The 25,257-nt window shown below is 64.0% G+C and overlaps 1 protein-coding gene and 3 non-coding genes across 6 annotated transcripts; all 4 read right to left on the reverse strand.

Annotated features, from left to right (window-relative positions):
- Nucleotides 1-1,310: 1,310 nt before the first annotated feature.
- Nucleotides 1,311-25,189, reverse strand: MYO1G (myosin IG). 3 transcript variants are annotated; one of them, XM_074573850.1, is made up of 26 exons: nt 24,966-25,189; nt 24,532-24,580; nt 23,991-24,043; nt 23,438-23,489; nt 22,449-22,544; nt 20,162-20,370; nt 19,973-20,066; nt 17,077-17,242; nt 16,932-16,985; nt 15,061-15,156; nt 14,821-14,937; nt 12,210-12,416; nt 11,991-12,136; nt 10,955-11,069; nt 9,070-9,240; nt 8,916-8,986; nt 7,628-7,702; nt 7,395-7,527; nt 6,346-6,512; nt 6,054-6,261; nt 4,796-5,019; nt 3,236-3,380; nt 3,033-3,137; nt 2,834-2,947; nt 1,817-1,971; nt 1,311-1,722 (listed from the first exon to the last, which is right to left on the reverse strand). In XM_074573850.1, the coding sequence occupies exons 6-26, from the start codon at nt 20,199-20,201 to the stop codon at nt 1,566-1,568; spliced, it is 2,760 nt and encodes a 919-aa protein (XP_074429951.1). In that variant the 5' UTR covers nt 20,202-20,370; nt 22,449-22,544; nt 23,438-23,489; nt 23,991-24,043; nt 24,532-24,580; nt 24,966-25,189; the 3' UTR covers nt 1,311-1,565. The 3 variants fall into 3 exon arrangements, with proteins under 3 accessions (XP_074429951.1, XP_074429950.1, XP_074429952.1); XM_074573849.1 differs by lacking the exons at nt 22,449-22,544; nt 23,438-23,489; nt 23,991-24,043; nt 24,532-24,580; nt 24,966-25,189 and adding an exon at nt 21,498-21,649; XM_074573851.1 differs by lacking the exons at nt 22,449-22,544; nt 23,438-23,489; nt 23,991-24,043; nt 24,532-24,580; nt 24,966-25,189 and having other exon boundaries at nt 19,973-20,085; nt 20,162-20,217.
- Nucleotides 23,579-23,712, reverse strand: LOC141739920 (small nucleolar RNA SNORA9). Its single transcript, XR_012585835.1, has one exon. It is a non-coding gene; the product is annotated as a small nucleolar RNA SNORA9 (small nucleolar RNA).
- On the reverse strand, nt 24,121-24,254 carry LOC141739921 (small nucleolar RNA SNORA9). The gene has a single exon (XR_012585836.1). It is a non-coding gene; the product is annotated as a small nucleolar RNA SNORA9 (small nucleolar RNA).
- On the reverse strand, nt 24,658-24,791 carry LOC141739922 (small nucleolar RNA SNORA9). The gene has a single exon (XR_012585837.1). It is a non-coding gene; the product is annotated as a small nucleolar RNA SNORA9 (small nucleolar RNA).
- Nucleotides 25,190-25,257: the final 68 nt, after the last annotated feature.

Raw genomic sequence — 25,257 nt, forward strand, 5'->3', positions numbered from 1 at the left:
ATCATCCACCTCACCACCTCTCACCCCACCCCATAGATCCCAGCCCATAAATCCCATCCCACCCCATTCCATCCACCTCACCGCATCCCACCCTTTCCCACGGATCCCATCCCATCTCACAGATCCCAGCCCACCCCATCCCAGAGATTCCATCCCATCCATTCATCCCATCCCAACTGATCCCATTCCATCCCACCGATCCTATCCCACCCCATCCGTCCATCCCATCCCACCCCATCCATCTATCCCATCCCACCCCATCCATTTTACCTCATGCTACTCCATAGATCCCACCCCACACATCTCATCCATTGATCCATTCCATCCCACTGATCCCATCCCACCGATCCCATCCATCTCACCCCATCCCACCCCACAGATGTCACCCCATGCCATCTCATTGATCCCACCCCATCCATCCATCCATCTCACCCCATCCCACTCCATCCCATAGACCCCATCCCATCTCATCCCATCCCATCTCGCAGATCCCAGCCCATCCCAGAGATTCCATCCCATCGCACCTGTTCATCCCATCCCAACCGATCCTGTCCCACCCCATCCCTCCATCTCACCCCATCCCATCTCATCCCATCCCATCTCGCAGATCCCAGCCCATCCCAGAGATTTCATCCCATCGCACCTGTTCATCCCATCCCAACCGATCCTGTCCCACCCCATCCATCCATCTCACCCCATCCCATCTCATCCCATCCCATCTCGCAGATCCCAGCCCATCCCAGAGATTCCATCCCATCGCACCTGTTCATCCCATCCCAACCGATCCTGTCCCACCCCATCCATCCATCTCACCCCATCCCACAGATCCCAGCCCAATCTATAGATCCCATCCGATTCAACCATCTCAACCCAGCCTGCTCCATCCCAGAGATCCCATCCATTCATCCCATCCCACTTGTTCATCCCATCCCAACTGATCCTGTCCCATCCCGTCCATCCACCTCACCTCATCCCATAGATCCCAGCCCAGCCCATAGACCCCATCCGATTCGACCATCTCAACCCAGCCTACCCCATCCCAGCGATCCCATCCCATCCATTCATCCCGTCCTATCTGATCCCATCCCATCCATCTCACCCCATCCCACCCCATAGATCCCACCCCATCCATCTCACCCCATCCCACCCCACAGATTCCACCCCACCCCATCCCATCCCTCCATCCCTCCATCCCTCCCACCTCCACCACTCCATTCCCACCCCACCTCCAGCCATGCCCCCACCCCATCCCAGCCCCACTGCATCCGATCTGGGTCCCCCCTGCCCCCCGGCTAGTAGGAACCCAGGCTGTGGGGCAGTTTTTGGGGGGACCCCAGCCCCATCTGGGGCTGCTGGGGGACCCGAAGGTCCCAGCCATGCCTGGGGGTCCCATCCAGCTCTTTATTCCCAGTGCACACAGAGGCTTTGGCATTGTCCCGGGGGGACATGGGGACACACGGTTGGGGGTCACGGGACTGCAGTGGGGCACGGGGTCCTGAAGAGAGGCCAGTGGGGCAGGCAGGATGTGGCTGGGGGGGGTGACAGAGCAGCGGCCCCCCAACTCCTCATCTCCCGGGCCAGTAAAGCACGAAACCGTCGCGGCTCTTGCCGAAATCGGGGGTGGCCGCGTCCGGCCGCGTCTCCACCGTCAGCAGCCGCCGGCGCCCGCGTAGGCTCAGCTGGATGCAGTCAGAGACGCGGATCTGCAGCTCCCGCTTGGTCCTACAACATCTTGCCATCAATGGGGGGGTTCGTGGGGTGCTGGGACCTCCCCCCCAAATCCTTACCCCCCCCCCCCGCCCCCCCGCCAACTCACGCTCGGCAGTGCTCCAGGAGGACGCCCACCAGCTCGCCCACCCGGTTGTCCCCCGCCGGCTGCGTCTTGTGCAGGCACACGGCCAGGTCCTCCTGGCTCTGGGTGTGGAAGACCACCAGCTGCGCCCGGCAGCTCGTCACGCTCAGCCCCGTCACCTGCGGGGACGTCTGGGTGTCACCGCTGTGGCCACGGTTGCGCTGGGGGCTCAGGGCCACGGCATGGCCAGCGTGGCGTGGCCAAGGGACCACGGCCAAGGCACCACGGCCAGTGTAGTGGGGAGAGCATGGCATGGCCAGCGTGGTGGGGCTAGTGTGGTGGGGACAGCGTGGCACGGTCAGCATGGTGGGGACAGCATGGTGGGGACAACACAGTGGGGACAGCATGGTGGGGACAGCATGGCACGGCCAGCATGGTGGGGACAATGTAGTGGGAACAGCATGGTGGGCTCAACATGACACGGCCAGTGTGGTGGGAACAGCATGGTGGGGACAACGTGGTGGGGACAGTGGTGGGGACAGCGTGGCACAGCCAGTGTGGTGGGGACAACATAGTGGGAACAGCATGGTGGGGACAGCATGGTGGGTTCAAAGTGACATGGCCAACATGGTGGGGACAGCATGGCATGGCCAGTGTGGTGGGGACAGCATGGTGGGGACAACGTGCCACGGACAACGTGGTGGGGACAGCGTAGTGCGAAGAGCGTGGCACAGCTAGCGTGGTGGGGACAGCAGAGTGGGGATGTCATGGCATGGATGTCATGGCACAGCCAGCGGGGTGGGGACAGCAGGGTGGGGACAGCGTGGTGGGGACAGCATCACACCTCTGTCTCAGGGGACTTCACCGTGCCAACGCAGACGGCCCCGGTGTGTGGCCATGGGGACCACGGAGGGGTCTCCAACCTCCGGGTGGGAGCGGGGCAGCCGGGACACCTGTGTCCCCCTGATCAAGGCCAGGGTGTAGGGGGTGGCCTTGCCCCTCCCATACCCTGGGGACATCGGTGGGGCTGGGGACACTCACGGTGCTGAGGGGCAGTGCCCGCATCACCCGGTACTGCTGCCGGGGGTCCAGCTTGTAGAGGTGCTGGTCCGTCACGAGGATGGCCCGGTCCCGGCTCTTACCGAAACGGTTGATCTGTGGGGATAGGGACAAGTGAGGGGACACGCCAGGGGGGGAGGGTGACACAGATGCGGTGGCCGGGCAGGACCTCCCCCCTCACCTTGCGGACGTGGCAGGAGAAGAGGACGGAGCCGAAATGCACCTTGTCCTTGAGGGTCTGGAGGCGGCGGGCGAAGGGCAGGGCCAGCCCCGGGTTCTCGCTGGGCTGTGGGGAGCCGGGACGTGGGGACGGGGTGACACCTTGTGGGAGGTGACACCCGGGGACGCGCCATGGGACACCCCGAATCCGTTGCCAGCCCTTACCGAGGAGAGGTAATCCCGCACCCAGCTGCGCTGGCAGCCCCAGTCCTTCCGCAGCCCCTCCAGCGCCTCCATGGCGGCCACCTTGGCCCGGATCTGCCCCATCTCTGAGGGCGGGATCTTCTTGACGATCTGCCGCGCTCGCCACCTGCGGCGGGGGGGACACGGCGCCCTCACGTCACCGTCCCATGTCCACAGCCCCACAGCCCTGTCCCACATCCCAGTCCCATGTCCCTGTTCCACGTCCCCATCCTGTGTCCCCGTCCCACGTCCCTGTCCTGCATCCATGTCCCATGTTCACATCCCCATCCCTGTCCCGCATCCTCATCCCATATCCCCATGTCCCCATCTCACATCCCTGTCCCCATCCCGCGTTCCCATTCCACCTCCCTGTCTGACATTCCCAACGTCTCTGTCCCCATCCCATGTTTTCGTCGCACATCCCTGTGCCATATTCCCATCCCGTGTCTCTGTCCCACATCCCCGTCCCACATCCTCGACCCACATTCCAGTCCCATGTCCCTGTCCCAGTCCCACATCCCTGTCCCATGTCCCCGTCCCGCATCCACATCCCCATCCCACATCCCTGTCCCACATTCCCAACCCACATCCCCATCCAATGTTCCCATTCCACGTCCCATGTCCCCATCCCTGTACCACATCCCCATCTCACGTCCACGTCCCTGTCCCACATCCCACGTCCCGTATCCCACCTCCCCATTCCCGTCCCATATCCCACCTCCCCATTCCTGTCCCACATCCACATCCATGTCCCACATCCCATCTCCCCATCCCCGTCCCATATCCCACATCCCCAATTCCTGTCCCACATCTATGTCCATGTCCCACATCCCATGTGCCCACCCCTATCCCCATCCCACGTCCCACGTCCCACCTCCCCATCCCTGTCCCACGTCCCACATCCCACCTCCCCATCCCCTTCCCATATCCCATGTCCCCATTCCTGTCCCACATCCACGTCCCACATCGCATGTCCCCATCCCCGTCCCATGTCCCCATCCCTGTCCCATGTCCCCATCCCCATCCCTTATCCCAGATCCCCATTCCTGTCCCACATCCATGTCCCCAACCCACATCCCATGTCCCCATCCCTGTCCCATGTCCCCATCCCACGTCCCACATCCCACCTCCCCATCCCCTTCCCATATCCCATGTCCCCATTCCTGTCCCACATCCACGTCCATGTCCCACATCCCATGTCCCCATCCCCGTCCCACATCCCACCTCCCCATCCCCACCCCAAATCCCATGTCCCTATCCTCATCCCGCATCCCCATCCCACGTCCCACGTCCCCATCCCTGTCCCACATCCCACATCCCCATCCCCGTCCCATATCCCACGCCCCCATTCCCTGTCCCACATCCCATGTCCCCATCCCCGTCCCACGTCCCACATCCCACACCCCCATCCCACCTCCCCACCTCCATCCCATATCCCACGTCCCCATTCCTGTCCCACATCCCCATCCACGTCCCACATCCACGTCCCGCATCCCACCTCCCCATCCCCCAGCGGGAGCGGAGCGGGATGCGTGTGGGTACCTGCGGAAGAGGCGCTGGCTGGCCTCCTGGAAGCGCGCCAGCACGGCCGGCGGCTCCGGCCAGGCCACGCTTTTGCCATAATCCGGGAGGGTGCGGACGGCCTGGAAGCGGCGCAGCAGCTCCCGCAGATACGCCTTCACCTTGTGCCGCTTGTAGTACGCCATGATGGTGTATGCGGCGCGCAGGTAACGGCAGCGCCGGCGTGCCAGGGCGCCGCGCCAGGCCTGTCCGACGCCGGGGGGGGGGTCAGGGCGGGCGCTGCCCCATAGATCCGCCCCCCCGGAGCGTGGCCGGGGCACCAGGGTTTGGGCGCCCGGCACCGTGGCGCCCCCAAAATGCTGCTCTCCCCACCCCAAAGCTCCCCATTGCGGCCCGTGCCCAGCTCGGAAGGAATGTCCTGCGTTGTGCCCTGTGCCAGCCCTGCATCCTGCCCCATAGCCTGCCCCACAGCCTGCCCCACAGCCTGCCCCACGTGGGGTCCATGCCATGCTAAGCCTCATGCAGTGCCCTCTTCTCTGTCCCGTGCCCTGCCCCACCTCACACCCCATGCCGTGCCCCACATCACGCCCCATGCCCTGCCCCACATCACGCCCCATGCCACGCCCCATGTCCCACCCCATGCCATGTCCCATGTCCCACCCCATGCCCTGCCCCACAGCATGCCCCGTGCCCTGCTCCATGTCATACCCCATGCCCTGCCCCACAGCATGCCCTGTGCCCTGCCCCACATCACGCCCCACACCATGTCCCCTGCCCAGCCCCACAGCATGCCCTATGCCATGCTCCATGCCCTGCTCCACACTATGCCCCACACCATGGCCCCGTGCTTTGCCCCAGGCCCTGCCCGGTGCCCTGCCCCACAGCACGCTCCGTGACCTGCCCCACAGCGTGCCCCATGCCATGCCCCGTGTCCCGTGTCACAACCCATGCCATGCCCTGTGCCCCACAGCACACCCCGTGCCATGCCCCATGCCCTATCCCTTGCCCCACAGCATGCCCTACACCATGCCCCACGCCATGCTTTGCCCACACCAAGCTCATGCTCTCCACCGTCCTGTTCCCCACCCTGTGCCCCACACCCTGCCCCACACCGTGCCCAGAGCAGCCTGCTGCCCCTCTCCACGCCCCCCAGCGCCAGCAGCTCCCTGTGCCCGCTCGCCCTGTCACCGCTACCCATCCGGGCAGCAGGGGCGTCCCCCCGACCCCGTGTCACCCCGGCGGAGCTGAGACCCAGCCAGCTCGTGCCGCGCGTGCCCACCTTCTGCAGCAGCAGGACGATGATGGGGATGAGCTGCGCCCGCTCCTGCTCGAGGCAGAAGAGGGTGCGGGGCGTGCGGATGAAGACCTTGGTGTGGCCGTAAGCCACGTCGTCCTGGAAGCCATGCTGCTCCAGGAGGGCTTGCGTGGCCTCCCGGTCGCTGGCCATCAGGTGGTTGGGCCAGGTGTACTCGCAGGTCATCTTGTACCTGGGGGGCAGAGGGGGGTGAGGGGGCGTGGGGAGGGGGTGCCGGGGGGTCCCTGGGGAGGGGGGCGCGGAGCGCGGGCCGTACCGCAGGAGGAAGCGGTGGTAGGGCTGGCGGTAGGCGAAGCCGGCGCGGCGCACCCGGACGTTCTCCAGCAGCCCCAGGTAGGAGACCTGGTGGCGGCAGCGCTCCTCGTCGAAGAGCGTCGGCGACTTCTGGTCGTTGGGTTTGATGCAGCGCACGTAGTAGGGCTCCTGCGGGGACACGGAGAGGGTGGCATCGCGGTGACACCCGCCAGCGGCACCGAGCACACGGTTGTCCTGGGATGGGGGGCTGCGGGTACGCAGGGTGGGACTGCACCGGGACAGGAGGGCTCAGGGGCCTGGGGACATGTCTGGCTAGCACTGGGGCATCTTGGCTCGCTTGGGGACGTGCCAGGCTGGCTCAAGGACACCTTGGCTCGCTTGGGGATGTGCCAAGACTGCTCAAAGACATCTTGGCTTGCTGGGGACATGCCAGGCTGGCACAGGGACACGCCAAGCTGGCTCAAGGACATCTTGGCTGGCTGGGGACATGCCCGGCTGGCACAGAGACATCTTGGCTGGCTTAGGGACATGCCAGGTTGACTCAAGGACACCTTGGCTGGCTTGGGGACATGCCAGGCTGGTTCAAGGACATCTTGCTTGGCTTGGGGACATGCCAGGCTGGCTCGGGGACAGGCTTGGCTGGCTTGGGGACATGCCAGGCTGGCTCAAGGACACCTTGGCTGGCTTGGGGACATGCCAGGCTTGTTCAAGGACATCTTGATTGGCTTGGGGACATGCCAGGCTGGCTCGGGGACAGGCTTGGCTGGCTTGGGGACATGCCAGGCTGGCACAGGGACATGCCAGGCTGTCTCAAGGACATCTTGGCTGGCTTGGGGACATGCCAGGTTGGCTTGGGGACATGCCTAGCTGGCTTGGGGACACGTCTGCCTGGCTCAGGGGCACACCCACATGGCTTGAGGTCATGCCCAGCTGCCAAGGGGACACACCAAGATGGGTTGGGGACGTGCCCAACTGGCCTGGGGACATGTCAAGGTGCAGGGACATGCCAGGGTGGCACGGGGACACGTCCGGCTGTCCCCGGTCCCCTACCTTGGAGGCGAGATTCTCCACCAGGGCGACGATGGAGTTCTTGAAGAGCGTGCCAGTGGTCAGCGGACGCTTGGTGACCTCGGTGATGCTCTGCTCGCCGTCGGGCCACATGGCACGCAGCACGGGGTCCGCGCTGGGGACAGCATTGGCGTGGGGCTGGCAGCACCGGGCACCCCGCTCCCGCCCCACGCCTGTGCCACCAGCCCCCCAGCTGTGTCCCACGTGTCCCCAACCTGTTGTAGAGGAGCCGTTTGAAGTCCTGGAAGAGCGTGTCCTTGTTCTTGTCCAGGAAACCCTCCACCGAGTACCTGAGGGACGGGGACACCATGTTGGGGGGCTCCTTCGGCCGCCCTGGGGTGTTCTGGGGGGAGCAGCACCTTGAGGGACCCAGGTGTCGGGACAGTCCTTCCTCCCCATGGTGGGACAGGGGCTGCCGAGGGCACCCAGCTCCATGCAGAGGTGACATGTGGCCCTGAAGGTGGCCCTGGGGGCACCCATGGAGGCCAGGGGACTGCAGGGTTCAGTGCTCATGGACACAAGAGTCCCCCGACCCTGTCCCCACTGTCCCCAGGGTACGGCATGGCATGTCCTACATAGCCCGTCCTGCTGCACGTGGCCTCTGGGGACCTCCCAGACCCCATGGACCCCAATGGTCCCCCAAATGGCCTCCCACGGTCCTAAATGGCTCCCCACAATCTCCCATGGGTCCTCAAAGCCCCACGGTCAACCAAGGCTACCCATAGTCGCCTAAGGGGCCCCCATGGCCCTCCATGGTCCCAAGTAGCCCCCCATGGTCCCCCATGCCCTCCCAAGGTCCTTCATGGCCCCACAGTTCTTCCATGACTCCACTGCAACGCTATGGCCACCCATGCATGACCATAGTCGCTGATGGCCACCCACACTCCCATGGCCCCACTGCCCCCCATCAGTCCCCCATGGTTCCCCCCATGATCCCCACAGCCTGATGGTCCCCCATGACCCCAAACTACCTCCCATAGTCCCTCAAGACCCTCCTCCATGCTCCCACATGGTCCCCCATGATCTACAAGGCCCCATGGTCAACCCTAGACCTGCCAAGAGCCCCTACAGCCCCATGGTCCCAAGTGGCCCCCCTTGCCCTCCCAAGGTCCTTCATGGGCCCCACAGTTCTCCCATGGCCCCACTGCAACCCCATGGGCCACCCATGGATGTCCATAGTCCCTGATGGCCACCCACACTCCCATGGCCCCACTGACACCCCATCAGTCGCCCATGGTTCCCCCCATGATCCCCACAGCCTGATGGTCTCCCATGACCCCAAATCACCTCCCATAGTCCCTCAAGACCCTCCTCCATGCTCCCACATGGTCCCCCGTGGATCTTCAAGGCCCCATGGTCAACCCTAGACCCCCCAAGAGCCCTACAGCTCCATGGTCCCCAGTGGCCCCCCCAAGGCCCCTGTGGTCTCCCAAAGTCCTCCGTGGTGCCCCATGGCCCCACGGCCGCCTGATGACACCCACAGCCCCCCAACGCCCCCCTCACGTGACATCTCCAGCGTAGTGCTTGATGCGGAAGTCCCGGTCAAACTCCATGGTCTTGTCCGTGGGGCAGAGCTGGGGAGCAGGGGGGTGTCAGTCCCCGGCCCGTGGACCACCCCACCCCGGCCCCGGCTCTCCCGGATCCCCCCCAGAAGCACCTTGCGGCTGGTGTAGTGGGGGTGGCGGCCGAGGCGGGCGTCCATGGAGGCGAGGAAGAGGGGGTCGGTGACGGTCCCCACGGCCAGGCAGGCCTCGTCCAGCAGCGCCAGGATGCCGCGGTGCGGCTGCTCCACCAGCTCCACGATGGGCTCGTTGCTGAAGTACTCGATCTGGGGGGGTTGGGGGGGGGGGGCACCCTGAATTGACCCCCCCTCCTCCCCCTCGGGCACCCCAAATCCAGCCATGCCAGGTGACAGCGTCCATGTCCCCACCACGTCCCCCCCCGAGCCGCTCACCCTCTGCCAGGCGATGCCCCATGTCCCCTCCGTGTCCCCCCGTGCCCTTCATGCTCTGCCAGATGACCCCCCCCCCCGGCCACGTCCCCCCCTCCAAGCCCCCCACACTCTGCCAGGTGATGCCACCCTTGTCCCCCTGTCCCCCCGGCAATGTCCCCCATGTCCCCTCTGTGTTCCCCTGTCCCACTGTCCCCCCAGGTTCTGCCAGATGATGCCCCTGTGCCCTGCCATGTCCCCCCTGTCCCCCCCGAGCCCCTCACACTCTGCTAAGCGATGCCCCTGTGTCCCCCCCATGTCCCCCCCGTTCCCCCCCCCAAGTCCCCTCCGCCCCTCACGCTCTGCCAGGCGATGCCCCCCTGTCCCCACGTCCCCCCTGTCCCCATGTTCCTCACGCTCTGCCAGGCGATGCCCCCCTGTCCCCATGGCCCCCCTGTCCCCACGTTCCTCATGCTCTGCCAGGCGATGCCCCCCTGTCCCCACGTCCCCCCTGTCCCCATGTTCCTCACGCTCTGCCAGGCGATGCCCCCCTGTCCCCACGTCCCCCCTGTCCCCACGTTCCTCACGCTCTGCCAGGCGATGCCCCCCTGCCCCCATGTCCCCCCTGTCCCCATGTTCCTCACGCTCTGCCAGGCGATGCCCCCATGGCCCCATGTCCCCCCTGTCCCCACGTTCCTCACGCTCTGCCAGGCGATGCCCCCCTGCCCCCACGTCCCCCCTGTCCCCACGTTCCTCACGCTCTGCCAGGCGATGCCCTCCTGTCCCCATGTCCCCCCTGTCCCCACATTCCTCACGCTCTGCCAGGCGATGGCCCCCTGCCCCCACGTCCCCCCTGTCCCCACGTTCCTCACGCTCTGCCAGGCGATGCCCTCCTGTCCCCATGTCCCCCCTGTCCCCATGTTCCTCACGCTCTGCCAGGCGATGCCCCCCTGCCCCCATGTCCCCCCTGTCCCCATGTTCCTCACGCTCTGCCAGGCGATGCCCCCCTGTCCCCACGTCCCCCCTGTCCCCACGTTCCTCACGCTCTGCCAGGCGATGCCCCCCTGCCCCCATGTCCCCCCTGTCCCCATGTTCCTCACGCTCTGCCAGGCGATGCCCTCCTGTCCCCATGTCCCCCCTGTCCCCACATTCCTCACGCTCTGCCAGGCGATGGCCCCCTGCCCCCACGTCCCCCCTGTCCCCACGTTCCTCACGCTCTGCCAGGCGATGCCCTCCTGTCCCCATGTCCCCCCTGTCCCCATGTTCCTCACGCTCTGCCAGGCGATGCCCCCCTGCCCCCATGTCCCCCCTGTCCCCATGTTCCTCACGCTCTGCCAGGCGATGCCCCCCTGTCCCCATGGCCCCCCTGTCCCCATGTTCCTCACGCTCTGCCAGGCGATGCCCCCCTGTCCCCATGTCCCCCCTGTCCCCACGTTCCTCACGCTCTGCCAGGCGATGCCCCCCTGTCCCCACGTCCCCCCTGTCCCCACGTTCCTCATGTTCTGCCAGGCGATGCCCCCCTGTCCCCATGTCCCCCCGTCCCCATGTTCCTCATGCTCTGCCAGGCGATGCCCCCCTGCCCCCATGTCCCCCCTGTCCCCATGTTCCTCACGCTCTGCCAGGCGATGCCCTCCCGCTGGTACTCGGCCTGTTCCTGCCGCAGGATCAGCTCGATGAAGAGCTGCTGCAGCTTCTCGTTGCAGTAGTTGATGCAGAACTGCTCGAAGCTGTGGACAGGAGGTCAGGGCGGCCACCGCCACCCGGCCTCACACCATGTCCCCTGCCCACCCTGCCCTGCCACCCGGTCCCCCGAGCCACATAGTCCTGGTCCTCCAGCTCCTGTCCCTCCATGGGTTCCCTGTGGTCCTGTCCCTCCTGGGTCCCATCCCCTTCATGTGCATCTCCCATGTCCTGTCCCCTCCATGTGTCCCTTGAGCATCCTCCTCCTGCTATGTGTTCCTCACAAACCCCAACCCCTCCACGTCTCCCTCCTGGTCCTGTCACCTCCATCTGTCCCTCACAGTCCTATCTCTCCTGGGTCTCATCTCCTTCACGTGTCCCTCCTAGGTCTTGTCCCCTCTACATGTCCCTTGGGATTCCTCTCCTGCTATGCGTCCCTCCCAAGCCCTGTCCCCTCCATGTGTCCCTCTGGGGTCCTGTCCCCTCCATGGGTCCTCTCCTGGGTCCCATCCCTTCCCTGTGTCCTTCCCAGGTCCCATCACCTCCACATGTCCCTTGGGCTTCCTCCCCCTGCTATGTGTCCCTCACAAGCCCCAACCCTTCCATGTGTCCTTCCCAGGTCCTGTCCCCTCCATGTGTCCCTTGGGTATCCTCCTCCTGCTACATGTCCCTCATAGGTCCCATCACCTCCACGCATCCTTCTCAACCCCTGTCCCCTCCATGTGTCCCTCCTGGATCCCATCCTCTCCACATGTCCCTCCCAGGTCCTGTCACCTCCATGTGTCCCTCCCGGGCCCCCGTTCCCCCCATGCATCCCCCAACCCCTGTCCCTTCCAGGTGTCCCTCCCAGCTATCTCCTTGTCCCTTCCACATGTCCTTCCCACCCCCAATCCCCCCGCCATGTCCCTCCCAAGTCCTGTTGGACCCCCTCCAGGTGTCCCCCCCACCCCACCCTCGGGCCAGGTCACCTGTTGGTGTCGAAGATCTCGAAGCCGTAGATGTCGAGGACGCCAATGACAGTGCTCTTGCCGTGCAGGCGGGCGTCATAGCCGCGGGCAGCGATGCCGGCGTTGATGCGCCCCACGATCCAGCAGAAGAGCCGCTCGTAGATGGCCTGGGGACACCAGGCTGGTGGGCACCCAAGGGGTGCTGGGTGGAGGACCCATCACCCCACGTCCCCTCCCTACCTTGGCGCAGGCGTCCCGGGCGTAGGCGGCCTCCTTGGGGCTGTGGCCCTTCTCAATCACCTCCCCGCCGCCGGCCGCCACGGTGCGGGTCAGGAGCGCCTGGCACAGGTTGTCCGGGGCCGTGGCCGTCAGCTCGGCCAGCGCCGAAAGCTGCGCCGCGTCCTCCACCGCCGCCGTCTCGCCCTCCGCCGAGAACCTGACGTTGCCCTGGGGGGGCCCCGGCACGACACGTTGGAGGATGAAGGTTGGGGGGACACCCAGGAGCCTCCGGAAAGGGGCTGGGGTGTCCTGGCACCAGACCCTCCCACACCCCGGGCTGGGACATACAGGGCTCTACTGGCTTGTATTGGGCTGTACTGGTTTGCACTGGGCTGTGTTGGGCTTTGCTGGGCCATACTGGTTTGCACTGGGCTATACTGGGCTTTGCTGGGACATACTGGTTTGCACTGGGCTGAACTGGAATTGGCTGGGCCATCCTAATCTGTGCTGGGCCACAGTGGTTTGCACTGGGCTATACTATCGGGTTTGAAATGGGCTGTACTGGTTTGCATTGGGCTATACTGGTTTGCACTGGGCTATATTGGTTTGCATTGGGCTGCGCTGGGCACGGCTGCACTGGGCTGTGCTGGGCCGTGCTGGGCCATACTGGCTTGCATTTGGCTATACTGGTTTGCATGCGGCTATACTGGTTTGCACTAGGCTGTGCTCGGCTTCCTGGGCCATACTGGTTTGTATTGGGCTGTACTGGTTTGCACTGGGCTGTGCTGGGCTTTGCTGGGCCATACTGGTTTGAACTGGGCTGTGCTCGGCTTTCCTGGGCCATACTGGTTTGTATTGGGCTGTACTGGTTTGCACTGGGCTGTGCTGGGCTTTGCTGGGCCATACTGGTTTGAACTGGGCTGTACTGGTTTGCACTGGGCCGTGCTGGGCCACACTGGTTTGCATTGGGCTGTACTGATTTGCACTGGGCTATACTGGTTTGAACTGAGCTGCACTGTGCTGGGCTTTGCTGGGCCATACTGGTTTGCACTGGGCTGTGCTGGGCTGTACTGGTTTGCACTGGGCTGTACTGGTTTGCACTGGGCTTTGCTGGGCCATACTGGTTTGCACTGGGCTGTGCTGGGCTGTACTGGTTTGCACTGGGCTGTACTGGTTTGAACTGGGCTGCACTGTGCTGGGCTTTGCTGGGCCATACTGGTTTGCATTGGGCAATGTTGGGTTGTACTGGTTTGCATGGGGTTGAGCTGGGCTGTGCTGTTTTGCATTGGGCTATACTGGTTTGCACTGGGCTGTGCTGGGCCATACTGGTTTGCATTGGGCTGTACTGGGCTGTGCTGGTTTGCATTGGGCTATACTGGTTTGCCCAGGGCCATACTGGTGTGACGGGGCTGTACTGGTGGGGGAAGGCTCTACTGGTTTGCCCAGAACCATACTGGTGTGGGGGGGACCATACTGGTTTGCCTGGGTACATACTGGTGCGTGGGGGAGGGTGTACTGGTGCACAGGGGCCCGTATCGGTGCCTGGGAGCTGTACTGGTGTGGAGTGGGCCGTACTGGTGTGGAGGGGGCTGTACTGGTCTGTATGTGTATGCCCAGAACCATACTGGTGTGCGTGTGGGGGGGCATACTGGTCTAACTGGGGCCATACTGGTCTGTATGTGTATGCCCAGAACCATACTGGTGTGCGTGTGGGGGGGCATACTGGTCTAACTGGGGCCATACTGGTCTGTATGTGTATGCCCAGAACCATACTGGTGTGCATGTGGGGGGGCATACTGGTCTAACTGGGGCCATACTGGTCTGTATGTGTATGCCCAGAACCATACTGGTGTGCGTGTGGGGGGGCATACTGGTCTAACTGGGGCCATACTGGTCTGTATGTGTATGCCCAGAACCATACTGGTGTGTGTGTGTGGGCCGTACTGGTCTAACTGGGGCCATACTGGTCTGTATGTGTATGCCCAGAACCATACTGGTGTGCGTGTGGGGGGGCATACTGGTCTAACTGGGGCCATACTGGTCTGTATGTGTATGCCCAGAACCATACTGGTGTGTGTGTGTGGGCCGTACTGGTCTAACTGGGGCCATACTGGTCTGTATGTGTATGCCCAGAACCATACTGGTGTGCGTGTGGGGGGGCATACTGGTCTAACCAGGGCTATATTGGTGTCGGGGGCGTCTGTACTGGTGTGCAGGGGGGGGGGCCATACTGCTGTTGGGGGAGTCTGTACTGGTGGGGGCGGGGGCCCATACTGGTGGTGGGGGTTCGTACTGGTGTGCGGGGGGCCCATACCGGTGTGTGTGGGCGTTCGTACTGGTGCGTGGGGAGGCCATACTGGTGGTGGGGGGTCCGTACTGATGTGTGGGGGAGCCATACTGGTGTGGGGGGACACATACTGGTGTGGGGGGGGTCCGTACTGGTGTGGGGGGGTGCCATACTGGTGTGCGGGGGGGCCATACTGGTGTGGGGGGACACATACTGGTGTGGGGGGGGTCTGTACTGGTGTGTGGGGGGTCCGTACTGGTGTTGGGGGGTGCCATACTGGTGTGGGGGGGTGCCATACTGGTGTGTGGGGCGGCCATACTGGTGTTGGGGGGGGGGATGTCTCACCAGGTGCAGGATGGCGGCCAGGATGCGGCGCACGGAGCCCATCTCCTCCGGGGAGAAGCCGATGACGGTCATCGCCTCCTCCACCGCCCGGTAACCGCCCGCGTCGTCCCCGCAGGCCTGGGGACAGGGTCGGGGGTTGCGGGGGGAGGACACGTGAGGGGCCGAGACCCACCCCGGGACCCCCGGGTCACATCCCCCCCCCCCAGTCCCTGCTCCCCACCCACCCCCAGCCCCACTCACGCTGCTCCGGGCGCCCTCCTGGGTGTAGCGGTAGGCGCCGGGGTCCCGGCAGAGGTGCAGCGCGGCCAGCAGCGCCGGCGGAGCTCCCAGCAGCAGCTATGGGGTGGGGGGGTGGGGGGCGTCAGCACCGCGGGGGTGCGGGGTGTCCCCCACCCGGCCCGTCTGGTGACGGGCTGTCCCCCCCCTGCCTTGTCACATACTGTCCTGTCCCACCCCATCCCACCCCACCCCATCCATCCTGACCTGTCCTGTCTCACCCCATCTCCCATCCATCCCCATCCCATTTATCCCATGCACCCCGTCCCATAGATCCCATCCGTCCCACCTGTCCAATCCCATCCCATCCCAACCCCATCCATCCTGCCCTTCTCAACCCATCCATCCCATCCCCATCTCATCCCATAGATCCCATCTCCCATCCCATCCATCCCGTCCTTCTCAACCCAACTATTCCGTCCCCATCTCATCCCATAGACCCCATCTCTCATCCATCCCATCCCCATCTCATCCCATAGATCCCATCTCCCATCCCATCCATCCCATCCCAACCTTTTCATCCCATCTCATCCCATAGATCCCATCTCCCATCCCATCCATCCCGTCCTTCTCAACCCAACTATTCCGTCCCCATCTCACCCCATAGACCCCATCTCTCATCCATCCCGTCCCCATCTCATCCCATAGGTCCCATCTCCCATCCCATCCATCCCGTCCTTCTCAATCCAACTATTCTGTCCCCATCTCATTCCATAGATCCCATCTCCCATCCCATCCATCCCACCCCAATTTTTTCATCCCATTCATCCCGTCCCCATGTCATCCCATAGATCCCATCCATCCCATCCCCACCCCATCCATGTCAACCCAACCATTCCGTCCCCATCTCATCCCATAGATCTCAACTCCCATCCATCCCATCCCAATCTTTTCATCCCATCCATCCTTTCCCCATCTCATCCCATAGATCCCACCTCCCCTCCCATCCATCTCATCCCATACGATAGATCCCATCTCTCCAATCCACCCATCCCATCCCATAGATCTCATCCATCCCATCCCCAGCTCATCCCATAGATCCCATCCATCCCATCCCCATGTATTCCCCATCTCATCCCATCCCAGCCTTCTCATCCCATCCATCTTGTCCCCATCCTATCCCCATCTCATCCTATAGATCCCATCCATCCCATCGCAGCCTTCTCATCCCATCCGTCCCATCCCCATCATATCCCCATCTCATCCTATAGATCCCATCCATCCCATCCCCATGGCATCCCCAACTCATCTCATCCTGTCCCCATCACATCAAACCCATCCATCCCACCTCACCCCATCCCATAGATCTCACCTATCCCACCCCAAACCTTTTCATCCCATCCCCATCCCATCCTGTAGATCCCATCCTTTCCATCCCATCCTCATCTCATCCTGTAGATCCCATCCCAACCTTCTCATCTCATCCACATCCCATCCTGTAGATCCCACCCATCCCATCCTAACCTCCTCATCCCATCCTCTAGATCCCATCCATCCCATCCCAACCTTCTCATCCCATCCTATAGATCCCATCCCATCCCAACCTTCTCATCCCATCCTCATCCCATCCTGTAGATCCCATCCCAACCTTTTCATCCCATCCTCATCCCACTCTATAGATCCCATCCATCCCATCCCAACCTCCTCATCCCATCCTCATCCCATCCTATAGATCCCATCCATCCCATCCCAACCTCCTCATCCCATCCTATAGATCCCATCCATCCCATCCCAACCTTCTTATCCCATACCCATCTCATCCCATAGATTCCATCTATCCCATCCCATCCCTCCTGTCTCCATCCCACCCCACCCCACCCCATCCCCTGGTTCACCTGGTAGAAGGCGTGGAAGTTCCTCTCTCCCGGCTGCTGCTGGAGGATTCGGGACTGGAAGAGGGAGCAGGGGCTGGGTGCCGGGCGGTGCCCACGTGGGACCAGCCCCACCCCCGGGCCGTGCCCCCCCGCGGCACCCCCGCACCTTCTCCAGGAGGTAGTTGTGGATGTGGCCGCCGGTGGGGTCGCCCTTGAAGTCGAAGTTGATGTCCATGTACTTGCCGAAGCGGCTGGAGTTGTCGTTGCGGTTGGTTTTGGCGTTGCCGAAGGCCTCCAGGACGCAGTTGGACTTGAGCAGGACGTTCTTTACCCTGGGTGGCACGGCACGGCATGGCACAGTATGGCAAGGCACGGCACGGCACAGTATGGCATGGCATGGCATGGCATGGCATAGCATGGTATGGCATGGCACGGCATTGGCATGGCACAGTACAGCATGGTATACCACGGTACGGCATGGCATGGCATGGTATGGCATGGCACGGTACGGCACGGCATGGCATGGTACAGCATGGCACGGCATGGTATGGCATTAGCATGGTACGGCATGGCACAACATGGCATGGCACGGTATGGCATGGCATGGTATGGCATGGCACGGTACAGCACGGCATGGCACGGCATTGGCATGGTACAGCATGGCATGGCACAGCATGGCACGCCACGGCATTGGCATGGCCCAGCACGGCATGGCACAGCATGGCATGGCACGGTACAGCACGGCACGGCACGGCACTGGCATGGTACAGCATGGCATGGCACAGCATGTCACGCCATGGTACGGCATGCCACGGCATGGTACGGTATTGGCATGGCACAGCATGGCATGGCACGGTACGGCACGGCATGCCACGGTATGGCACAACATGGCACGGTACGGCACGACACGGCACGGTACGGCATTGGCATGTCCCAGCATGGCATGGCACAGTACGGCATAGCATGGCACAGTACGGCGTTGGCATGGCACGGTACGGCATGACACGGCATGGCACGGTACGGCACCGCAGGGCTGCAGCCTCACCGATGGACACGGGACACGACACCCCTGGGCCCCCACCCCCACCCCCGTCCGGCCATGGGGTGCCCCAAGCTCCTCACACCCCCCCTCTGGACATGGGGCACCCTCGGGCGTCCCAGGGCCGCCCCACAGGTCCGTGGGGAACCCCTGGTCACCCTACACCATCCCTATGGATGTGGGGCACCCCAGGACCCTCCAGGAGCACCCCACAGGCATGGGGCAACCCAGGACCACCCCACGGGCACGGGGCACCCCAAGTCACCCCGGACCATCCTTATGGGCATAGGGCACCCCAGGACCCTCCAGGATCACCCCACAGGGATGGGGCACCCTTGGTCACCCCACACCTTCCCCATGGGTGTGGGACACCCCAGGACTACCCCACAGGTCCATGGGGCACCCCTGGTCACCCTACACGATCCCTATAGGCACAGGGCATCCTAGGGCCTCCCAGGACCACCCCACGGGCATGGGGCACCCCTGGGTGCCCCACAACTTCTCTATGGGTATGGGCCACCCCACGACCACCCTCGTCCCCCCACCATCCCTATAGACATGGGGACCCTCCAGAAACACCCCACCGGGATGGGGCACCCCTGGTTGCCCCACACCTTCCCTATGGTCATGGGGCACCCCAGGGCCTCCCAGGACCACCCCATGGGCATGGGGAACCCCTAGTCGCCCCATACCTTCCCTACAGACATGGACCACCACAGGACCCTTCAGAACCACCCCACAGGCATGGGGCACCCCTGGTTGCCCCAGACCATCCCTATGGACATGGGGCACCCCAGGGCCTCCCAGGACCACCCCACAGGCATGGGGCACCCCTGGTTGCCCCAGACCTTCTCTATGGGTGTGGGGCACCCCAGGGTCACCTCATGGTCACGGGGCACCCCTGGTTCCCCCACCATCCCTATAGACATGGGGCACACCAGGACCCTCCAGAACTACCCCATAGGGATGGGGCACCCCTGGTTCCCCAAACCTCCCCTATGGGCATGGGACACCCCTCATCACCCTATAGGCCCATAGGGCACCCACGGTTCCCCCCACATCATCCCTATGGGCATGGGGCACCCCAGAACCCTGCAGGAGCGCCCCACGGGCATGGGGCACCCATGGTTGCCCCAGACCATCCCTATGGACACAGGGCACCCCAGGGCCTCCTAGGACCACCCCACAGGCATGGGGCACCCCTGGTTGCCCCAGACCATCCCTATGGACATGGGGCACCCCAGGGCCTCCCAGGACCACCCCACAGGCATGGGGCACCCCTGGTTGCCCCAGACCTTCTCTATGGGTGTGGGGCACCCCAGGGTCACCTCATGGTCACGGGGCACCCCTGGTTCCCCCACCATCCCTATAGACATGGGGCACACCAGGACCCTCCAGAACCACCCCATAGGGATGGGGCACCCCTGGTTCCCCAAACCTCCCCTATGGGCATGGGACACCCCTCATCACCCTATAGGCCCATAGGGCACCCCCGGTTCCCCCCACATCATCCCTATGGGCATGGGGCACCCCAGAACCCTCCAGGAGCACCCCACGGGCATGGGGCACCCATGGTTGCCCCAGACCATCCCTATGGACACGGGGCACCCCAGGGCCTCCCAGGACCACCCCACAGGCATGGGGCACCCCTGGTTGCCCCAGGCCATCCCTATGGACATGGGGCACCCCAGGGCCTCCCAGGACCACCCCACAGGCATGGGGCACCCCTGGTTGCCCCAGACCTTCTCTATGGGTGTGGGGCACCCCAGGGTCACCTCACGGTCACGGGGCACCCCTGGTTCCCCCACCATCCCTATAGACATGGGGCACACCAGGACCCTCTAGAACCACCCCACAGACATGGAGCACCCCTGGTTGCTCCACCCCACAGGCATGGGGCACCCTGTTCCCCCTCACCCTGACCCCACAGGCAGGGGCTCCCTCCCCCCCAACCCACGGCAGATCCATGAGGGCTGTGCCCCACCACCCATCCCTCCCGCCAGCGCCGTGGGGCCGGACTCACCTCTCCACCTCAGCGCGCTGGGTGGGGTTGGTGATGGCGGCGATGTACTGCATGATGTACTTGCTGGCCTCCGTCTTGCCCGCCCCGCTCTCACCTGGCAGGGAGGGCAGGGGCTGGGCAAGGGCACCTGCCAGAGGGTGCCCACCCCCGCCCCCCCCACCTGCCCCACAACCGCCACCATGTCCCTACCCGAGATGACGATGCAGGTGTCCTTGGCGCGGCGCTTCATGGCCTTGTAGGCGGCGTCGGCCAGGGCGAAGAGGTGGGGCGGGCGCTCGTAGAGCTCGCGGCCGCGGTAGCGCTCCACCGCCGGCGGGCCGTACAGCGCCAGCGCCCGGTACGGGTTCACCGCCACCACCACCTCGCCGATGTAGGTGTAGATGCAGCCCTGCGAGAACCTGTGCGGAGGGGTGGCCGTGGGGTGGGCTGTGGGGCTGGTGGGGCACCCTGCGGGGTGCTGTGCTGTGGCGTGGCACCCTGTGACATGAGGCAGGGTGCCCTGCGGGGTGTTGTGCCATGGGGTGACACCCTGCAGGGTGCTGGACAATGGGGTGGCACCCTGTGCCATGGGGCAGGATGGTGCTGTGCCGTGGGGTGACACCCTGCAGAGCGCCGAGTCATGGGGCAGGGATGGTGCTGTGGGGCAGGGTGGCACCTTGGGGGGTGCTGTGGCATGGGGCAGCACCCTGTGCCACGGGTCGGGATGGTGCTGCGCAGTGGGGTGACCCCCTGTGGGGTGCTGTGCCGCGGGGTGGCACTCTGCAGGGTGCTGTGCCATGGGGTACAATGGCACCCTGTGCCGTGGGGCGGGATGGTGCTGTGCTATGGGGTGAGGGGGCACCCTGCAGGATGCTCTGCCATGGGGCAGGATGCACAGTCCATGGGGTGCTGTGCTGTCAGGCAGGGTGACGCCCTGCAGGGCGCTGAGCTATGGGGCGGGACAGCGTGAGGTACTGTGTGTCAGGGTGGCATCCTGTGGGGTGATGTGCCGTGGGGCAGGATGCACGCCCTGCAGAGCCATGGGGCTCTCCACGGGGCTTACCCGCCCTCCCCGAGAACTGCGCTATGGGACAGAGCCACGCACCGTGGGGCTGGGCGGTGCCGTGGGGCAGCCGGAGAGTGGCTCTTCCTACAGGCAGCACCTGCAGGCGCCAGAGCGGGCAAGAAACACGGGGGGACCCCTGGGTGGGACACGCAAGTGTGTACCCCCCTCCCCACATCAGCCCCCCAACCCGCTCCGGGGGGCAGGTGTGCCTCAGTTTCCCCCCACTGGCAGCGCGGCACCGCCCAGATGCTTCCTGCAGAGCTGGGGTTTGGTACCGGGCGCTTCCGCATCCCCTAAGGGACACGGGGTCCCTGGTGTCCCCGCCATCACCGCGACGCCAGGACCCACGTCCCGGCTGCCGTGTGGGCGATGCTGGGGGGGGATGTCTCACAGCACCGGGAACCACCAGCACCCACCTCGGGGTGTCCCCGCCATCACCCACCCACCCACCGGTGCATCCCCTGCGCCCCGTCCCCGTACCGCAGGCGCAGGTTCTCCAGGAACTGCTCCATGGTCACCTCGTCCAGCAGGACGAAGTCGGCTTTGCCGAATTCGGGACCCTCCAGCTCCGCCATGCCGCGCCCGCCGCGCACCCACTTCCCCCCACCCCTCACCGGCTTCCTGCACCGCCAACGACCGCCGAGGCCACTGCGCAGGCGCGGAGAAGACCCGGTGTCATCGCCACCACCCATGGGTGACGGTTGGGTGGCCCTGGGGCTGGGGACACATACATTTGTGGGGTGGGGGACTTCGCCTCACGCCCCCCAGGGTGGATGTTGACCATCACCGTGCCGGCAGCCAGCCCCACGGCGAAGGGTGGGCGAGGGACATGTGGGGCAGAGGCGCCGTGGGGCTGCATCACCCTCAAGCCACCGCGCCCCCGTCCCCCGGTTTGTGGTTACGGGGTGTCACTTCCCTCCGGTGCCGATCTGGCGCCTGGTTGCATCCGGGGGGGACGCCGCGGTGATGGTCGCTGGGGACATCGCGGTGTCCCCCAAACCCGTCACCGTGTGTCCCCTTCCCCATTTCCACACCGTGCCACAAAATCCCACCGGGAAACCAGCTATTTATTGGAAAAACGGGAAATTGTTTATTAAGATGCCAGAATTGCCCGTTGTCATCCCAGTATCCCCAGTTTAAATCTGGGAGGACAAGTCAAGGCGAGGATCAACGGAGAGGGGACCCCCGTGCCGGTATCCAGCTGGAAAAGAAGGGGGGTGATCGTTAAGATAATGAGGATTACGGTGCTAACGAGGTGGGGAATTAATGAAGGACTTGGCCAACAGCCCCTCACCACCAGGATACAAATTTCACAGCTCCACTTGCCATTATCGAGGCAAACCAGCACTCACCAGTATTCCCAGTTCCAGTTTTTAACCAAGAAATTATTCCCACTAAAGCCCAGTAACCAAAAAAAAAAAAACTCCTTACCAAGCGAACAAGGAACGCGGTGAGCTTTTCCGGAGTGCTGCCACACCGTTTTCCCAGCGGTTGGGCCGAAAATGTGCGATCTTGCCGGATTTTCACCTAAAAACGAAGATCACGTCGGTGGTGGGGGAATAAATCCTGCTGGGATGAAGGGATCGGGCTGGATTATGGGGGGGTCCTTCTGCTCCCCATCCTTGACATCCAGTTCAGGGGCTGGGTAACCGGGGGACAACTGGTGTTACCAGTAAAGACGGAGGCAAAACGTGAAGTCGTGAGACCCCCCCTGCTCCCCCTGCAGCGCTGCCTCCGGCTCCGGGGCCTCAGCACAGGAGAGACACGGAGCTGTTGGAGCGGGGCCAGAGGAGGCCCCGGAGATGCTGGGAGGGCTGGAGCCCCTCTGCTGTGGGGACAGGCTGAGAGAGCTGGGGGGGTTCAGCCTGGAGAAGAGAAGGCTCCGCGGAGACCTTTAGACCTTCCAGTCCCTCAAGGGGCTCCAGGAAAGCTGGGGAGGGACTCTGGAGCAGGGAGGGGAGCCATGGGACAAGGGGGAAGGGTTTTCCACTGACAGAGGGGAGATTTAGGCGAGATATTGGGAAGAAATTGTCTGCTGTGAGGGTGGTGAGCCCCTGGCCCAGGCTGCCCAGAGAAGCTGTGGCTGCCCCATCCCTGGAGGGGTTCAAGGCCAGGTTGGCCGGGGCTTGGAGCAACCTGGGCTGGTGGGAGGTGTCCCTGCCCAGGGCAGGGGGTGGCGCTGGATGGTCTTTAAGGTCCCTTCCCACCCAAACCAGCCTGTGATTCTACTAGTAAAGACCAAGGCACAGAAGGCAATTAATACCTCGGCCTTTCTCACGATGTCTCCCACCCCATCCCACAGAGCTTGGAGATCCTCCTTAGCCCTCCTTCGCTTGCTAATGAATTTACAGAAACATTTTTTTATTGTCTTTTATGGCAGTAGCCAGATTAAGTAGCCAGGACAGCCCCACTGAACCCACCTTCTCCTTCACAGCAGCTTCCTACATCCCTCTAGATCATCGGACAGGGAGCCTGCAATGGGAGAGGGAAAGAATGGCATCAGTAAGGCCAGAGGAGGAGGCAGGGAACGTCGCCTGGGCCTCCATCTCCCCTGAGACATGGCGTGTCCGGGATTTCTATAACCCCTCCCCGGGAATGGCGGGGAGAGGCCTCAAACCGTCCCAGGGCTGCTCTGGCAAGCGCTGTAGGAATGGCGGGGGCCACCCCAGGCCCCCCCACGCTGGAAGGCTTGCGGCAAGGAAGTGCCATGGAGGCCCCACCATGTCGGTGGTGGCCAAATAAATCCCAATGGGATAAAAGGATTGAGCTGCGCGGCTCTCCGTGTCCCGCCGTCCTCCCAGATTACAGCTCTCCCGTGGGATTTCAGCCCCGAGAGACTCGCCTGCTGGTTAATGACGGGACAAGGCCTTTGCGGCTGCGTTTAGTAAAGCTAATGACAGAAAATTAAGCCAATTATGGTGACAAGGGGGAGTGTGGAACACAACCCTCACAGGACAGGCCCCTTGAACCCACCTCCTTCTTCCCGGTGGCTTCCTACATCTCTCCGGGATCATCGGACAGGGAGCCTGTAACGGGAGAGGGAGAGAATAGCACCAGTGGAGCCGGAGCTCCCCCAGGGATCCCCCATCTCCCCTTGGACATGGCGTGTCCGGGATTTCTATAACCCCTCCCCGGGAATGGCGGGGAGAGGCCTCAAACCGTCCCAGGGCTGCTCTGGCAAGCGCTGTAGGAATGGCGGGGGCCACCCCAGGCCCCCCCACGCTGGAAGGCTTGCGGTAAGGAAGCGTTGTGGGCACCCAACCCCAGCAGTGGTGGCCAAATAAACCCCACTGGGACAAAGGGATCGGGCTGCGCGGCTCTCCGTGCCCCGCCAGGCTCCCAGATTACAGCTCTCCCGTGGGATTTCAGCCCCGAGAGACTCGCCTGCTGGTTAATGATGGGACAAGGCCTTGGCGGCTGTGTTTAGCAGAGCTAATGACCGAAAATTAAGCTAATTATGGTGACAAGGGGGAATGTGCAACACAACTCCCAAGGACAGGCCCCTTGAACTCACCTCCTCCTTCCCGGCGGCTTCCTACATTTGGGATCATCGGACACGGAGCCTGCAATGGGAGAGGGAGAGAATGGCATCAGCGGGGCCAGAGCTCCCCCAGGGATCCCTCATCTCCCCTCGGACATGGCGTGTCCGGGATTTCTATAACCCCTCCCCGGGAATGGCGGGGAGAGGCCTCAAACCGTCCCGGAGCTGCTCTGGCAAGCGCTGTAGGAATGGCGGGGGCCACCCCAGGCCCCCCCACGCTGGAAGGCCTGCGGGGGAGGAAGGGGAGGGGGGGCTCATGCAGCTCACCCCCTCGTCCCGCTGATCCCCGTTCCCCCCGGGGACACTCCATTTCCCCCCCGCGGCGATCCCCGTCCCCCCTCGGTGAAGGCCCCCCACGCGGCCCGTGGAGGACTACCCTTCCCAGCATGCACCGCGCCCCTCATCACCTCACAGCGGCGGCGGAGCCCAACGGTGCCGCAGGCGCCTCGCATAGCCTCGCCCCGCCCCGCCATGTTCCGCTCCCCTCCCGGTCCCCGGCATCGGCCCCGGTGGCGGATGGTGGCGGATGGTGGCGGATGCGGCCGGGCCGCGCAGCCTTCCCCCACCCGCCTCTGCCGCCGCCATGGCTGAGGGCCGGGGCTCACGCCGGCGTGTGACGTCAGCGCGCCGCGGGACAGCACCGCCTGGCGGCGGGTGGGAGGCCTGCGCATGCGCAAAGAGGCGGAGCCAGACCGATGA

Source organism: Larus michahellis, chromosome 2 (genome assembly GCF_964199755.1).
Source record: "Larus michahellis chromosome 2, bLarMic1.1, whole genome shotgun sequence".
Lineage (NCBI taxonomy): Eukaryota > Metazoa > Chordata > Aves > Charadriiformes > Laridae > Larus > Larus michahellis.

Coding starts and splice junctions, on each gene's coding strand:
- MYO1G (XM_074573849.1), bottom strand. CDS start 21,592: ATGGCGGAGCTGGAGGGTCCCGAATTCGGCAAAGCCGACTTCGTCCTG. Junction 17,243..19,972: donor CAGCGCGCTGAGGTGGAGAG/GTGAGTCCGGCC, acceptor CGTGCCACCCAG/GGTAAAGAACGTCCTGCTCA. Junction 6,262..6,345: donor TACCACCGCTTCCTCCTGCG/GTACGGCCCGCG, acceptor TCTGCCCCCCAG/GTACAAGATGACCTGCGAGT.